The sequence below is a fragment of the Sus scrofa genome, chromosome 10 (genome assembly GCF_054392235.1).
Source record: "Sus scrofa isolate SSC_HxYL_T2T_F1_AM1 chromosome 10, Sscrofa_HxYL_maternal_Yorkshire_Landrace_v2.0, whole genome shotgun sequence".
In the NCBI taxonomy this organism is placed as follows: domain Eukaryota; kingdom Metazoa; phylum Chordata; class Mammalia; order Artiodactyla; family Suidae; genus Sus; species Sus scrofa.
This window is the reverse complement of record NC_139392.1, coordinates 19,383,421-19,401,508: the sequence shown is the minus strand read 5'-3', so window position 1 is coordinate 19,401,508 and position 18,088 is coordinate 19,383,421. Positions and strand designations below refer to the sequence as shown.

General features: G+C 36.8%; 1 protein-coding gene across 9 annotated transcripts in view; it reads left to right on the top strand.

Moving 5' to 3' along the window:
* Positions 1–333: 333 nt before the first annotated feature.
* AKT3 (AKT serine/threonine kinase 3) overlaps positions 334–18,088 on the top strand; it is a 301,843-nt gene continuing 284,088 nt past the window's right edge. For 7 of the 9 annotated variants that reach the window (XR_002336106.2, XM_084978745.1, XM_084978742.1 and 4 more), the window contains exons 1-2: positions 334–595; positions 10,910–11,067. Coding sequence is in view for 7 of the 9 variants with exons in the window: in XM_084978745.1 (XP_084834871.1) it covers positions 11,022–11,067 (46 nt within the window). In the remaining 2 variants the exon portion in view is untranslated. Of the gene's footprint in view, positions 691–10,909; positions 11,068–18,088 lie in introns of those variants that run through there. The other 2 variants (XM_084978741.1, NM_001256146.1) reach the window with 2 other exon arrangements.

The following is an 18,088-nucleotide window of genomic DNA, read 5'->3' as shown; positions in this document are numbered from 1 at the left end:
GCGGCGGCGGCGGCGGCGGTAGCGGCGGCCGCAAGAGCCGATCGGCGGCGGCCCCGTGGGGGAGGAGGGGGTGGGGAGGCGGCGGCGGGGCCCCCAGCGGGGCGCGGCCCGAGAGGAGGCCGCAGACCCCCGACCTGCTCCGGGCCGCCGGGGCCCTGAGCCTCCGCCCGCCGCCGCCGCCGCCGCCGCCTCGCCTCGCCGGCGCGACCCGGCCCCCGCCCGAGCGGAGTTTTCTGGTGATGAATTGAATTTGTAGCCGAGATCCGATTCCCACGTAGAGTCTCCGCCCCCTCCCCCCGCCGCCTCCCTCCTCCCGCCGCCGCCGCCGCCGCCGCCGCCGCCGCCGCCTCCCGCTCCAGCTCCGCGGCCCGGCCCGGCCGGCTCCCTCCCTCCCTCCCCTGCAGCCCGCCGCCTGCCCTCCCGCCGGCCGCACCGGGCTCCAGGGGGGCCAGAGGCTCTGCGGGGTGGGGGGAGGACAGGAGGGGAGGAGGAGGGAGGGGGACCCCCGAGTCGCCCCCTCTCCTCCCCCCGCCCCCCGGCTCCATCCTCTGCCGCCGCCCGAGCAGCTGCGGGGCCGCCGCCGCCGCCTTTGCAGGTAACAGCCACCGCCCCCCCACTCTCGCCCCCTCCCAGCCGCGCCCGCACTCCCTCCGGGCCCCCCTCGGGCGGGGGCGGCGGTCGGTGAACGAGGTGGGGGCGTCCAGCCTGTCACTGCGCCGGGGGCGTGGGCGGGGGCTGGGTCGCCGGGGGCTGGGGTGCGGATGCGGGTGGGGAGGCCGGGGATGCCCGGCGCGGCCGGACCGCACCCCTCACTTTGCGGGGGTAGCCGGGGAGGGTGTTCCCGGCCTAGCGGTGCGCTCCGGGTCTGGGCCGCCCTGGCCCGGCGCCTCCGGTCTCTGCGCCACTCTCGCTCCCTCCCCTCACCCTCCCCGCCGGCCGGCGGCGTGAGGAGGGGGCCCGCTCGGCCTGGGGTGGCGGCGGGGTTATGTAACGCGGGGAGCGCCGGTGTTAGGGCGCTTGGGTGGGGGAAGGGGCTGTCTGCGCGTGGGTGGGGGAAGGCGAGGATGCGCCGGCTCCCCGGGGGTCTTGTTCTCCCACCCCCACCCCCTCGCCGCCGGCGCACAGGAAGAGACGGCACTGGTGGGGTGGGGGTGTGTGGGAGGTGGGGAACGTGCTTGTCTGTGTTTTTAATAGTAGTGGGGTTTTGATCCGCTCGGGAGTTGTGTGCTAAGAATAGAAATGTGCGGAAGATGCTGGCTTTGGCGGATCCAGTGATGCTGTCGCTGCTGGCGGCGGCGGCGGCGGCGGCGGCGGCGGCTCTGGCTGCAAGTAAACAAACCAGCCTCTTCCTCGTCCACCTCCTCCTCCTGCGCATCGGTCTGCATCAGCCATGATGCTGGGGGGGCCATTCCAAGCCTAAAGTTGAAGCAGAGCTGGTTGATGTGTTCGCCCTGACTCCTAGGTGGGGTCACCCCTTGTTTGGGATTTCCCGGGAATCTACAGTTAGGCTAGATTGAATCTGGTGAGGGCCAGGTTCTCAATACCGGTATTTACTGTTTATCTTCTGAAAGCAGAGGAAATACTTACCCATAAGTCAAGGCTGGGATACTCACATTTCTTCCGTCCAAATAATGTTATGAAACTAAAACCAACACATTTTACCCGTGTGGTAATTGGTTGGAAGCCCAGTAGTTTGTAGTTGATAACGTTTCCAAATAAATTCAACAGTAAAATCTACGTATCTGTATTAAATTCCTAGTATTAATAAAATCTTCAGGCATTCTTAGTTCATCTTGAAACTAAAGAATGTGAAATAATGACTTTTTGTAGTTAATAGGTTGGCAACTGCCGCAAGTCATCAGTGTAGATACATGTTCCATCTTTGGTAAATCATGGTCATATTCTATCTTTTCGTGGACTATAGGTTATTAGATAACCATTGGGTTTTGCTTTTGGTGGCGACTCATTAAATTAGGTTATACATTGTTAGAAAATACTTGAAAAAGCGAAAAGGAGCCCATGAAGATGGTTTAGGAAGTTTTGTCTTCCGCACTTGCCATCGCAAAATAGATATAAATGGTATATTCTAGGAGATAGTTGTCCAAAACGTGAAAACATCCTTTATTGAAATATCTACTTATTAGTATTACTAGTTTTCCAAGGTGACGGAATGCACTCTTACTTGCGAAGTATATGTCAGCACTGTGGATGCTTTTTCTTTTGCTAATGCATAATCTTGACTTTGAAAGTTTACCAAAAAGACTGTGTTTGAAGACCTGCTTTTTGTTTTCCACACTAGGGTTTACCTCCATATCTTTGATTGGCCTGAGCTTTTAATTTTAAAGTGAGGGAACTGCATATATCGCAGGAATGAGACAACATTGGAAGTTAGGTGAATGTAGAGTTTTAGTTTTATGTTTCTACTGAGTATTTGCAGCACGTAATGTTTTCTTAGAGCGTTTAAAAAAATACCTTGTCCAAAGTAATTCTGCCAAAAAGTTTATGAAACGTATTTGTATTCATTTTGTCTCCCACTCTTACTTAGCCTTTCTGTGATGATTACTTTAGTGAATTGTTTTCTAATTTAATGTTATTGTTTACCTTGGTTCTTAGTTTAAGTTGTGTATGTCAGGCTATTTAAGAGTTCTGCTTTGGCTGTTTTTGTTTGTGTAATTTTAATGGCTGTAAAAATTTTTAAATCAGATTTCATTCATTCAACAAATACTGGCGTATGAACTGTGTGGTAGGAGATGATTTGGTTAAAAACCTTTCGTATTTACATTTCATCCAAAAGATCACTACCATTAGAAAGTGAATTTGTTTTCAGAATCACTGCAAATCTAAACATGTTTTGGTTAAACTTACGGGACAAATGTACTTAGCATAGATTTAAGATTTTTTTAAACTCCAGCTTGCTATCTGAGGATAAGAGAAATTTGCTTTCTTACAAAAATGTAATGGAAATTTCCAACTATTTAGGTTTCTTCAAAAATAGGAGCTGGTTTTACAGATTTTTTTTTTTTTGGAAGTTTAAGATGTACTTAAACTTTGCATATTTTTATGAAAAAATATCTACTCTTTCTTTTGTTATACTTTTTAGTACTAGAATTCACCCTTGGGAAGATAAGGGAATTATTGTCAATGACGTGTTAATTGGATTTTTAGCATGATTTGATGGGATCTAGTTTTTATAGTGTGATTAAGTTTTAAGCACTAAAAAATATTTAATTTAGAACCATTTAGATTTGAATAACATAAGATGCAAGGCAGAAAAAAGAAACCATTTCATTTTGACCAAATCAGCCTCATAATTTGACATTTTTATTTTCCTTAAGTTAATGTAAATTAATGCACATGACTAATTTTTGGTTAATAATTATTTAAAATTTCTCTTTTTAACTGCAAGTTTCAGAGTGTGTGTCAGGATTCTAAATCTTGGTTTCGTATAGCATGTGCTTTTCTCTAGTCGCCTAAATCATCTGAATCATCTGATGTTAAATGTTTTATCGTGGTCATTTACTATCATAGAGCGGAGATTCAATTTAGAGTTAATGCTAGCCAGTGCCTGATGAGCACTTGGAAGTGCCAGGCACTGTTATATGTGCTTAGCATGTGTAAACTTATTTAATCTTCACAGCAACTTTTGAAAGTGATTGTCACAGGAGGAAATACTTTTTCTGGCATTTTAAACATCCATTTCATTTTAACTCTCCTAATTTTGAAACGCTTTTTCTTTTAGGGTTTTTCCTAACCTGTTTGTACTTTAGAGTTCGCATTACCAGTACTAAATTTTAATCATGTTGTACAATAAATTTCACAGAAGTCAAAATAATATGGTAAAAAAAGATACATTGACTGATCCATAACTTTTTCTTGGTTTCAAAGGCCGAATTAGATGCCTCATTTGTTTCCACGTTTTATTGTAGCACCATAGTCTTTCAACATATAAGATGTAAACACATTTCCTTTGCCAGGAAATCTTCAAATAGTAATCGATAGGTAAATTAATATATACTTCTTGATGTGTAGACTTGCTTTTTTGGTCCTTTTTCTTTTCAATACTCTGTTTATATTTATTTGTCACCAATTACAAATATTTCACATTTTAAAACTACTTTGCTAATATTCAAAGGGAAAATTTTTAAAAATTTGCTTTTTCACCAGAAGAAATCACTGGAAGATTTTCAAATGAGGCTTTTCTTCTTATTAATTGAAAAAGCCTCTGACTATATTTGGGAGTTAGAGGATGGGAAGGGGAGGAAGATGGTACTTTGCCAATGTCGGAATTTCGTCCAAATTTTGTCTGAGTGGAATTGATGTTTGAATGTTTTATCTTCCCAACTATATATTAACCTTTAGCAGACAGGGACTGTGTATAATTAGGATACTGTCACCTAGGATGCCATCTATAGTGAACGAGATACTCAGTAGCTTTGAACTTGAAGAACCATAGATAAGAGCTATTCAGAGTTCATCTAATGCTACAGTTTTAGTTTTATGGCTAAGTAGACAGGCACCGGGAATTAAAGGATCTTAAACAGCATCTCGCTGGGTGGGGAGAGTTGGGAGCAGGGACCCAAGTTTCCTGTCCTGTCCTGTCCTCTTTCTGATGCGCCATTGTGATGAAGTTTTGGTATAGGGTTCCATACCTACTGTTCCACTGTCAGTATAATTAGGAGTAAAATCTGTCAAGTGAATTATTGGTATTTAATGGACCATATGCCAGTGGAATTTTGTGTGTGTGTGTGTGGATTCTTTTTGTGTTATAATTGTTCAGTGGTCGAGGTGAGCCAGTGGTGTAGGTGAGCCAGAGGAATGCAATAAGCATTTTCATAGTTGTTTTAAATTAGAGTATGAAATATATCACTCAACAGGAGTTGCTTTCTTTATTTGATTAATAGTGGATGCATTGGTTGAAATGGCTCTCACATGCCCTAAGCAGGAGCAGGGAAGAGGGGGGAAGTGCTTTAGGTTTTGTGTAGATATTTCAAAGTTTATAAAGTTCATTTTAAGAATTGGCTGTTTAGGATAACTGATATTTTGTGTGAAAGTTAGAAATCTTGTCTATGCTTATTGAGATATTTTCCCATAGTGTGAAAGAGTGAAGATATCTATAGAAAGAATTTTAAGAAAATCCAAAGTGTGTTGGGAAGAGAGGAAAGGTATTCCAAAATATAGAGTTTGCATGGCTCACTTCTCTCTATGATATACTTTTAGCAGAATAACAGTCTTTGGAAGACAGATTGGCCTAGAGTTTATTTGAAGTAGAGATCTGTTTACCTTGAATTTCTCTTCCATTTAAAAGTTTTATATAGTCTTATGCATTTATTATGGCAAATATGGCATAGTTTTACCTATTTCTTAACGTCGGTAAATACCATGGAATTATATTGTGGTTACCCTTGACCATCATTAGTATTTCAAAGTAGCAACATTCTATTGTATTGAACATTAGTTCTTCGTTAATTTAGTTTGGTCAGCATATTTAGAGTATATTAAAAATGTGCAGAGCGAGTATACTCTACATGCATCAATTACAGCCAAATTGTGGTAATTTATACACAGTTGTATTATAGAATGGATTTTCACTTAGAAATGAACACACAGGAAATTATTAACACAGGAATTTTATTCTAATTTGTAAAAACGAATTGCTGGGAGTACTTTCTAACTTTATGTCAATCTACTTTTAGTCTTCTGTTAAAATTTGATTTGTGACACAACAGTTATTTTTAACTTCTAATTTATTTGAAAACATGCATTACTGGACTTCTGAAATATAATTTGCAGAAAACCATGTTCAGAACTACTTGCAAGTATTGAACATATTTTTGGGGGTTCACATTGGGTTAATTTGTGGAAAGTGTACTAGATTGTTAAAAGACTTGAGTTGCAGATGGCCATTCTTGATACTTGTCACTAACTTGTTAGGGTAACTGTAGGGAAATCATAGCAGTATTGGTTACTGATGGTCTTCTTGTTTCAAAATTGTAGATATGATAGCTGTTGCACAGATTTGTTTTTATAGTTAAATGAGAAACTATATGTAAAAGCATTATCATTACATGTTTAGAAAAGATTTTTGAAATACTTTGTTTTGCTTGCCCTCTGTATACTCAGTACAGTCCTTGTCACAGAGCAGACAAGCAATACATATTTATTAACTGAATAAACATATATATATATATATATATACACACACACATATATTTTCTTGAGTGAATCGTATTTTAAAAAGATGTTGGAAGAAGTTTAATTATTGCTTAAAATTGAATGGTTGGCTGCCGTAAATAATGTATCTTTTAAAAATTCTTAAAAGTATCATTAGGAAAATATGCCATTCTTTCCCTTTTTTCCTTCCATAGTGGATAACTTTGGGCAGTGTTGGTGCTTGTTCAGTTTGGGAATTGAAACTTGACCATCTCAACAAAAAGCATGAAAAAATGTCAAGAAAAAAATAATTTTAATGTGTGTTCTTAAAATTAATGCAGGTCTATAGGAAACATACTTTACTGATTAGGGAAGAGTATTTATTGTAATTTTAATTATTTATGAGGAGGTGGTTCCATAATGTTTAAGTTGAGGGGTTTTTTTTTGCCATGGCTTCATGCCATTCTCTTTGTTGACTTGTAGTATTAATTTGCTTTGTCTTTATTAGTTATCTAAAGCTTCATTTTTGTTCTTTCACTTACCCAGTCATTCATTTATTCCATATTTTTGAGCATCTCTTACGTGCCAGGCAGCTTCACATTGCTTTACCAGAATAAGGTTGTTGATTGAGGTGAGAGATGTGAAAATGCTTGTAAATCGTAAAATGGCATTCAAATGTAATTATTATTATCATCAAATTCTTAGATAATGTTGTATGAAAATACTTTTAGTATAACCGCTTTGTGTAAATTCTAAATTGATTCTACCAAGAATTTTGTATGAAATTTTTTGCAAGAATGGGAAAAATTAGATTGTCCAGTAATGAATGGTTAATGTAATAGGTTTAAAAGAAAAATAAACCAAATTTTATCTCTTTTAGTTTATTGGATAGAGTATATTTCTGGAGAAGCTAGGTTTGTAGGAGGAGGTGAAGCTCACTCTACCTTAGGAAACAGACTATAGAGCTAAAGTCCAGCCCAACATTTTGCGGATTAGTGGTTTTAGTAATGTGGAGGACTGAGTGGGAGAGTGTATTTGACTTGGTGCAAGTGTTGCTACTGTTGGAAAAGTAGATCAAAGGTTATTGCTTGAGAGTCCAGTAGCATTGGTTCTTTACACTAAAGACATTGTTTATTTCTGGCCTGTTGATTATAATTCTAGAGTAGTATACCGTTAAAGGACTTTCAGGTTGTGTTCAAAGAATGCATCATTTTAGCTAGGAGAGACCCAGGAGCAATTTTAAAGCTGAAAAATTATGTTTATGGGTAGAATTTGGTAACATTTTAAAATATGAAATGGATAGAGAGATCTCTATAATTCCTAGGTTCACTGGCCCTATTGAAGATTATAAATTTTGACCTATTGATTTAATATCCATTTGAACAGTTTACTTATATAGGCAGTGATTGACATCTTTATCTAAAAAACTAGTTTTTAGAAACAGTTTCTTTATAAAACAAAATTCATTGATTTTGGGTTTATCTGACTATTTCAGTGCATTATTTTATACCGATGAGGCAGTGCCAGTGGAAGGTGTGTGCTTGTTTCTCTGGTCTTGATTCTCTTGTAAAGTAGCTGTGTGACATTGGGCAAGTCACTTCATCTGTCTTGCCTTCTGTTCCTTCAGCTGTGAAAAAGAAGGTCCCTTCCAGCTTTAAGAATCTAACAATGAAATGTCGACTTAACTAGAATCAGTTTTGAAAATACTTTTGTTTTTCTAATGCTCTTTATATAAAGGTATTATAAAACAAATTATTTTAATAGGAAAGTATGTTGTATCTGTTTCTTCAATACTTTTTTGTTTGTTTGTTTGTTTTGGTTTATTACTAAGCTTTGATTCTGATCGTGTCGCTTTCCAATTGTTAAGGATATTAAGATAGGAATTTTCATTTACCCAGAGTATATCATTTTGTATCATAAATCAACAGTGGCCAAATAGATGTGAGGCCCTTGCTAGAAGTATTACCAAAGAGAAGGTCTAAATGCAGTTCTTCTAAAGGTAACGTTTTGCACTAGTGTCCTGAAGATTTAACTTCCTTATACAGTTGACCCTTGACCAGTGCTGGGGTGGGGCATCCCCCACTGCCCCCAACCCGAGTCACAAATCTGCCCACTGCTATATCTGCCTCAGAAACAAAAGAATTGATAAATGACTCATCCAAGGGCAGGAAGCTGAAACAATTTGGATAGACTCAGAACTCAAACTTGAGTTCCTTTGATTCTGCATGTTGTGATCTCTCAGCAGATGCAGACTCTCCTCCCTCCCTAGTTAATTTAAAGATCTGAAAAGTGAAAACATGGGTACTATATTTATAGAAAAAAATCTGCACATAAGTGGACGTGCACAGTTCAAACTCATGTTGTTCAAGGGTCAGTCGTAATTATTGATGTTGTTTGAAGAGTTAATGCTTTCAGTTGTCTAGTTCTGAATTAAAGTAGCCAGTTGACCATGCTGAGTTCTTCAGGAAGTTACATAAGTCAAATTAAAATGATGTTTTGATTCTTTACTGAAAGGTTTTTTTTTTTTTGGCTTGTTTTTAATGATGAAATAGGTCTTGTCTGAATTATGTGGCCATTTCCTATGGTTGTTTTTCACAGTGTGTTCTTCTGGATTTCAGTACATGTTACTAAAGGAAAAAAAAAGTTTAGGATTTGCTGAGATAAATAAGGTTATTATGTATTTTATACATAATAAAATATTATGTATTTTGTACCTTTAATATGGTAACAGTGATGTTTCAAGACAAAGATGGCTAATAGTATTTTCAAACCTGTTTGACCACAGGATGTTTTTTTCTTTTTTTTCACCTCCTTTTTTTTCTTATTTTTCTGGGATTCCTTGTGGTATTCAAACATATTTTGGGGAAATACACCTAGATTCTAATACCCTTTTGACTTTGTACAGTAGCAAACCCAGATGATCTTGAGGACAGTCTTGCTGCCCTCAGCCCCATGACACGTAAAAGGGGAGGTCTTCTCTTCAGCCATGCAGACTTCTCAGGCTTTCTTAAGAGAATGTTTAATTTGATTCCAGACTGCTAAATGATTAGGCTCTGTACTTAATTTGTATTGGAAAAAGAGCCGTAATTTAGTTCAGTACTAGATAGAGCGTCTAACCTTGAACCTATTCCTATGCACTATTTGTCCAAACCCAGTTTGAGAAAATGGTATATAGCTATCTAGTCTATCCATCCATTTTTCAGTTTATCTAAAATTTATGCTTGGGTTCCTAATTTCACGTTTTTGGTCCCTTTCTGTGGAAATGCTTTAATTCAATTTTATCTTGGCATTTTCCTTTTTTAGATTGAGAGGGGCAATAAGAAATAGCTTGTTGGAGTTCCCATCGTGGCTCGGTGGTTAACAAATCCGACCAGGAACCGTGAGGTTACAGGTTCGATTCCTGGCCTTTCTTAGTGGGTTGAGGATCCTGCGTTGCTGTGAGCTGTGGTGTAGGTTGCAGACGCAGCTTGAATCTGGCGTTGCTGTGGCTGTGGTGTAGGTCGGCGGCTACAGCTCCCATTAGACCCCTGGGCTGGGAACCTCCATATGCTGAGGGAGTGGCCCAAGAAATGGCAAGAGGACAAAAAAAAAAAAAAAAAAAAGAAAAAGAAAAAGAAATAGCTTGTAAATCTCATTGCTGTATATACATGAGGATATTTTTGAGGACTTTTGTTTATTATACTGTAGCGTATCTTATAAAGACCTATGGATTAAATTTCATATTTCTGACATGAAGAATTGTTTTCTTCTGAACTTTTTTCTTTTTAAAAGTATCTATGGATTCTGTAAATATTGAAACTGATTGTATTTCCTTATTTGCTTTGCTTCCTGAAAACTTTGTGGTAAATTTGTGGGCCATTCTTTCACAAATATGTAGATTTTTACTCTGGCTTCCTTTTAACTTAAGGAAGTAGCATTTGGAGTTAAGAATGCAGGTTCTGGAATCAGATAGATTGGGTTTACATCTTGGTGCCATCATTCATTAGCTGTGTTGAAGTCAGGCAAGTTGCTTAATCTCTGTGAGCCTCAGTTTCCCCATCTATGAAATGGGGTTAATTGTACCCTCATAGGGTTGTTGTGAGGATTACCTGAAAATAATAGATGTAAGCAACTGTAATAGTTCTTGACATGTCTTGAGTACGCCATACTTTTTTCTACTTTCATATTCCCTTTGTTCCGCTTCATCTACTGTAAAAAATAATTGATTTTATATTATTCGTAGTATTTTCTTTATTGTAATCTACTTAAATTATTTCTTGGAACAAGGCAAAGTAAGCATACATACATGTTGGTTTCTTAGCACATTGTTTTCTGTATAAAATCCAGCAATTAAAAACATTTGCAATTACCATGCCATGACTGTTTCTAAGTTTACTGAGATTTTGAAACTAAACGTACACAAAGATGTACTTTTAGTCCACCAAACTTTCATTCTCTTCCCTTTTCACCTCAAACACACATCACCAAGCAAATTTTCTGCATTATTTGTGTAGGTGTGACAGTGGTTTTCTTAAGACATTTTTTTTGTTGCAACCTCTTAGGTTAAAAGTTTCACTCTCATTTGAAATCTGTCACAAGACCAGGGAAGTGCATTCATTATAAAACTACTTAATAAATAAGTTCCCCAGTTTGAAGAGCTAGACTTTTATGTGAGGTCAGGCCAGTTGAAGACATTTACAAAGAATTAGTTGTTTGTTATTGCTATGTGAGTTGCAAGAATGGAAAAAAAAGAAATTCTTTCTTCAATACTTCCTTCCAGGCTGAGTCATCACTAGAGAGTGGGAAGGGCAGCAGCAGCAGAGAATCCAAACCCCAAAGCTGGTGTCACAAAGTACCACTTCTCCAAGTTGGGGGCTCAGAGGGGAGCCATCATGAGCGATGTTACCATTGTGAAGGAAGGTTGGGTTCAGAAGAGGGGTAAGTGTTCAACAAAACGGGAAATAATATGCTTGGTAAGTGTGCTAATAGTTAGTGGTGTCCTGAAAGTTCGTATTTTTTTTTCTGATGCTGTTAATGAAGTAAACTGTGACATATTATGTCCACTAAAATAGAAATGATATTTAATGTATGTGTTTAATGTTATGTGCTTTTTACTTAGGAATTCTTTGTAATTCTTGATTTGGATCTATTGTGATCAAGTTATGTTGATTTGGCTTTCTGGTATGTTGTTATGCATGCATATTATGGAAGGTTCATGTTGTGTTATTCTGTATGTCCACAAATTCTACAATTGAGACAGATGTCTTTAGAATGATTTAATATCTAGAAAAGTGTCTAAACTTGTATACATTTAAAGACATGTAAATATATCAAGGGTTTAGTTTTATTAAGCCAGTTTGGGCATTGGCAGGGGAAGGCCTTAAAGTAGTAAAGGGGGAGGGGTTCACTCACAAACCCATGGATTCAATAATCCCATAGTTAGATAAGTACACTCCTCAAGTAAAAGACCAATGAGGAAAGGGATTGTGTGTGTGTGTGTGTGTGTTTCTGTTTGATTTCACATTTTAATTTTTCATGATCTATTTTTATTCTTGTTTATGCCTACTTTAGATAAATAATTCAAATGCATTTTTTTTTAATATTAAAGGAAGAACTCTTCAGTGTGAAACTTTGATTATCCTCCATGAGGTTACCTGCTGATGTGGTCAGTGTGTTTATTTGAAATCTAGACTAGAGTTTGGAGAAGTTGCCAGGCAACTTGTGTTTATCCACGTGGCCAAATTCAGTAGGATGAAGACTGTTCCACTCTCAGAGCTTTTGTTTCTTTATATCTATTTTTGGGTTAAAAGTTATCTCTTAATCATTTAATGATTTTAATATTCTTTGAAGATCTGTAGTTAATACTTAGGCTGAAAAGCTGTCGTCAGTAGTTAAATATGATCATAATTAATGAGTTTTTAAAAATCAGCCTTACTGAATTGTAGTTTACATACAATAAAATTCATCCATTTTAAGTATAGACTGTGGTGAATTTTGCTAAATTTTATACAGTAGTGTAACAAACCCCCTAATCATGATACGGAACATTTTTATCACCCCAGAAAGTCGTCTCATTCCCCTGCACAGTCAGGCCTTCTCCCTCAACCTTGGCAGTCAATTATTTGCTGTCACTATAATTCTGCTTTTCTAGAATTTCATGTAAGTAGAATCATACACGTAGTCCTTTGTGTTGAGTTACTTTCACATAACATAATACTTTAAAGATCCATCTATTTTGTCGTGTATATCATCAGTTTTTTCCTTTTTATTGTTGAATAATATTCCACTATCTGGACAAATTTATTTATCTGTTTATCAGTTGATGGGCATTTGGGCTGTTTCTAGTTTTTGGCTATTATGAATAAAGCCACTGTGAACATTTGAGTGCATGTCTTTATGTGATGTGTTTTCATTTTTCTTGGGAAACAACCGAAGAATCAGATTGCTGAGTCATATGTTAAGTGTATGTTTAGCTGTAGACTGCTATACTGTTTTCCAGAGTGGCTAATTATTCGTATTGCTAAGTGTAATTTCTTTCATGTTGTTCTCATAAATTTGGAAAGCATTTTCATATTTTAGTGCTATATGAAGGTTATTTAAAAAATTTTTTAACTCATTTATTACATTTATGTTATTTTTCCTACTTTGCTTTTTGGGAGTAGCAAGTTGCTTAAACCTTTTGGTGTTTTTACTTTAGTAATTTCAAAAATGTGCTTTCACAAAATTGTGAGGATTAAATGAGACAGTAGGTGTGAATGTGTTTGGATAATTCTAACAAATGTAAGTTATTACTATCACCACATCTTATTAAGGGTTTAGGGTGGTTCTTGAGTCTATTTTATTAACTATGTCTTGTCTGAAATACCAGAAAAAACGGTTAGTAGATAGTGCATGGGATGTAGAAAAAGGAAAAAATGAAAAAAGAATTTCTCCATGTTTTTCCGGTACTGGTTAGAGACGAGGGATTGTAATGGTTTAGAGTGTGTGTGAGTGTTTATTTTGGGGAGAAGAATTTGAGTAGTACACAAAGTTGTAGAATGAAAAGTAACTCTACCTCTTCCAGCTAGTTTCTCTCCTCAGAGAGACTGTTTCTATTTTTAATTCTTCTGCTGATTATTATCCTAATTATATATATATTATGCTCAAGTTTATTTTTGATGAATCTTAAGTAATCTAGTATCTCTTCATTGTGAAAAATGAAGAGTTTTAACTTTTAATACCTATTCTCTCCCTTCTTCCTTTTACTTATTTATTTTTTGATGTTTGTGGTTAAATTTCTAGCTCTTGCACCCTTAATTCTGGCAAGTATTTAGATACTATCTAAACTTGCCACTCTGTAAGTTGAAAAAAATTAGTGCCCCTTATAACTGTTCCCTTGAATTCCACATTCCCTTCCCATTTTATATTAACTGTAACATTAATTTGGTATTTTCAAGGTTTATAATAATTATACTTAATGATTCTGAAAAGCATTAATCCATATTATGCTTATGTAAATAATACTGCTAAACAAAGTATTATGGTGAGTATGATGAGACCTATAGAGAACAAATGATTTCTATATTCCATTGGTGCTCAAGATCATCCTAAGCTTTAGTTTGGCTCTCGTTTTTTCTGTATTTCCTAATTACCACCTTTCCCCTGATTGGTAAAAGAGCATATGCATTCTTCATCATATGGCTTAGTTATCTAGCTTTTTAATCATACTATTTGCTGAAGTTGTAACATGAACTTACATTTAGCTAATATCATGTTATTGCATTCTTTGATAAGTTCTCTGCTTTCTTAGATGTCATGGCTTTTCTCTTTTTGTTTTGGATTTATTTTGCAGCTATCTCGAGTACTTCTTGAAGTAATTTTTTCAGAATGTTTTTGGGTGCTTGTCAGCACAATGTTGGAAATGTCCTTTTTGCTTTTGCAACTGTACATACCTTGGCTGGGTATAGAATTCAGATTTAAAATAATTTTCCTTCTGCATTTTGAAGGTTGCATTTTATTATCTTTTAGTAACCAGTTTTACTGCCAAGAGGTTTGATGCTAATACGAATAATATTTGATGCTAATATGAATAATGTTTTTTGTAGGTAGCCTGTTTCTGTTCTCTGGGCGCTTTTTGTGTTTATGCCTCTTTGTCCTTGGCATTATGAAATTTAAGGAGGATGAGATATAGTCCTTTTTAATTCATCCCGTAAAGCATTTGGTGGACCCTTTGAAAATGCAGGCTTACAGCTTTTTTCAGTTGTGGGAAATCTGTGTTTCTTCCATTATTTTTTTCCCGTCTATGTGCTCTGTATTTTTTCACCTTTCCCCCCCAGAGCTTTTATACCAATATTGTTTTAAAGTTTTTCTTTCGTTTTTCATGTCTTTGTTTTTTCCTCTTTGTTCTATGAGATTTCCTTGATGTTTTCTTCCAGCCCTTTATTTAATTTTTCATCTTAACTATTGCTTTATATTTCTGGGCATTCTTTCTAGTTCAGTCACCTGCTTTTATTTTACATATATAATGAAATCTTTAATCCTAGGACACTAAATAGATTTTAAGTTTTGTTTTTTTTTTTCCTCATTGATTACCTCTTCCAGTTTGTTTATTTTGGTTCTTTTTTGGTGGTGTTTGTTTTCTTCAGGCATCTGGTGATCCCTCTTTTTGTCTGTGTGTATTTCTGAATAAAAGACTAGGTTTACAGATAATGTCCTTTCTTTTTGCACTTTATGTATTTTCCCTATACTTTAATAAGTTAGATGCACTGACTGAGGATTTGTGATGATAGTGTTTAATTACACTATTGAAAGGATTAGTTGAAATACCAGGGAAAACCAAAGTGGACATTTTTCCCACCCTTAATTTATTCTTTTAGAGATTTAAAATATTATTTTAGTAATAATTTTATGTTTTAGTCAAGCAGATTTCATTGTTTGGCTATATTTTGGTTCAGAGAATTTCATCTAAAAGAGTATTATTATTGAGTATTATTATTTGCTGCTTACTTATTACCCTGGGCAGGTCATTATCACCTAAACTCTGGTGTACCTATTTGAAAATAAGTGTAGTATCTGTCTTCTTTACCTCACACTGTGGTCGTAAGCATTATAAAATATCATGTCTGTGGAGAAGTGTTTTGAACGCTTAAGCTATAAATAGAAGGTATTGATACAGAGAAAGTTACGGTACAGTTCTTACTTTGACTGTCAGTCTTTTTTTGTCAGACTTGTGTTTATGAATCAGGTCTTTGCGCTTATCCAGGTAAAATCTCACTTTATTTGTACTTTTAATGTGAATAAATTGCTTTTCAACAAATACCTTCCTAGAAAAGGAAAAGAGGACTTAGAGGTAATTGTTGACATTGTGTGGGATAAATGCTTTCCTAACTGGTTACCAGTGATATAACAGTAGTAAAACCTTTTTTCCTGTGCTCTTCTGGAGCAGTTTCAAAATGATGAATATTAGTCGAGATAACACATTAACAGAGTATTTTTGATGCTAGAAATGACAATATAAAAAACATCGGTTGCAAACTGGAGTAAAATATTATTCATGTTTTCCTCCTTAATGGTCCTAGGAGAGCAGCTCACAGTTTGGCTCCACGCTGGGATAAGAGGCACCTGCATGTGTATTAGACACTTCTTACATGATGGTCTTCAAAGACCAACCTGTAGGTATACGCTAGGTAACTCAGCATCTTGAAACTAGATGTGAAAAGTTTAGCTTTCTTATTACTTAATTATTACTGTATTAATAAAATGGAACATTTTGCCAGCTTAAAAGGTTTAAATTATAGAATTAAGTAGATTGCAATAAGATTATGTAGGGGCTTATTTTAATGTGTAATGTTTTGTTTGTTACTAGTACTATTTCTTAAAAACTTAAATAATCTTATTAATGTGGAGAGCCAGTTCCTCCATAACAAGTTAAAATCTGTAATGTAGTTCTAGGCAAGTTGTAATCTTACTGTCTTGTAACTGGTTCAAAGCTAAGAGGTAGTTTTGTCATGAAAAGATTTTGATTGATGAAAATGCTGCATGATGTGTTAATTTCTTAACACTTTTGTTGTATTAGAGTCTAATAAATTGAACTTCCATGTTGTGTTCTCTCTGTGTGCTTTCAAATATCTTTTTCCCTAGTTTGCCTTGTACTCATAGTTTCCAATTCAGTGATATCCATAAACTGTGTCCTTTGAATGACATTTGTCTTATATTCCATGAAATGGTTTGTTCACATGAACTAGAAAGTTAGTATTTCATGATTCTAAGCTACAGCTTTATACCTTTATGAGTTTTCTCATGAAATAGCTTAATCCCCGCTGCGCAAAACATACTTCACTCACGAAGATTGTCAACTGGGTTATGTTTTAACCTGTGGTTGTTGTGATCAAGTCAATTGTAAGTTGTTACACAGAACAAAGTGTGCATTTTTTGGGGTGCTCGTCCAAGTACAAGGGCCTTTCCTTCTCCTTTACTTGTATGTATTTGTGTACATTTTGCTCATGTTTTATTCACAAAGCGACTTTGGAAATAAATTATGAAGTGATTAAGGAAAGAGAAAATGATAGTATGATTTCCTGTTTACTCTTCAGCAGCAAGCATTTTCCATAGAGTAAAGAGCTGTGGTGGTGACTGTTTAAACCACATGATAGAGAAGCTCACTTTCACTATTATATTACAAATGGAGAAGGAACAGAAAAATTCAATTTATTTTCTAATGGCATTGAAACTCAGAGATTTAATGTATTTACAATAATGTGAAATTTGTTTTTTTATTGTTTCATTGTATGTGTTTTCAAAATTTTAATCAGATAAACCAAATGGAGAGAGAACCATCAAATGATAATCTTTCGTATGCATTCTAGAGTTACATAATTGTAAAGTTACTGTTACACACCTTCCCAATCAACAGTTGAGTTTTGTGTATTCACTTTGCGTGCCCCAGCCTCGTTAAATTCATTTATTAATGTTAGTTATGCTAAATATTTTGTGTCAGTGGTCAAGTCAGCTACAAAGAGCCGCAGTTTCTTCCTTTCCAGTCTTGATGCCATAGATTAATTTTTTGGTCTTATTTCACTGATTATATTATGTATGTAAAATAAAAGCAGGTGACTGGACTAGAAAGAATTCCCAGAAATATAAAGTAATAGCTGAGATAAATAATAAAAGGCTGGAAGAAAGAGTCAAGGAGAACTCTCAGAACAAAGAGAAAAAACAAAGACATGAAAAACGAAGAAAAAATCTTAAAACAGTATTAGAATAGAAGCTGTAGGGGGAAAAGAGGTGGAAAAAATATAAAGCACGTAGAAGAGAAAAATAATGGAAGAAACACAGATTTCCCACAACTGAAAAAAGCTGTAAGCCTGCATTTTCAAAGGGTCCACCAAATGCTTTACAGGATGAATTAAAAAGGCCATTGTACCTCTAGTACAATGTTGAGTAGAACTGGTGAGAGTGGACATTTTTGCCTTATCTCTCATCTTATTGGGAAAGCATTTATTTTGCTACTAAGTATCATATTAGCTGTAGCTTTTTCATTACGGCCCCTTCTTGGGTTGAGAAGGTTCCATTTTATTCCTAGTGTGCTGAGGGTTTTTATTGCTAAGTAGGTGTTCAGTTTTTTCAAGGGATTGCCCTGCGCCTATTGAAATGACCACTTTTTCCCATTATTCTGTTGATATGCTAACATGGTCTGTTACTTTCATTGCTGGAATAAATCCCACTTGGTCATGATGTGCTAACTTTAATATATTGCCAGTTTTGACTAACTAGTATTTTTGTTAAGGATCTTTTTTTTGCATTTATCAGAACATTGATCTATAGTTTTCATTTCAGGTTTTGCTATAATAATTATTCTAGATGTATAAAGTAGATTGGGAATTCCCTTTTCAATTTTTGAAGATATTTGCTAAAGATAGGTTTTATTTCTTCCTTATATGTTTGATAAAATGCAATTGGTGAAGCCCTCTGGGTTGGAGCT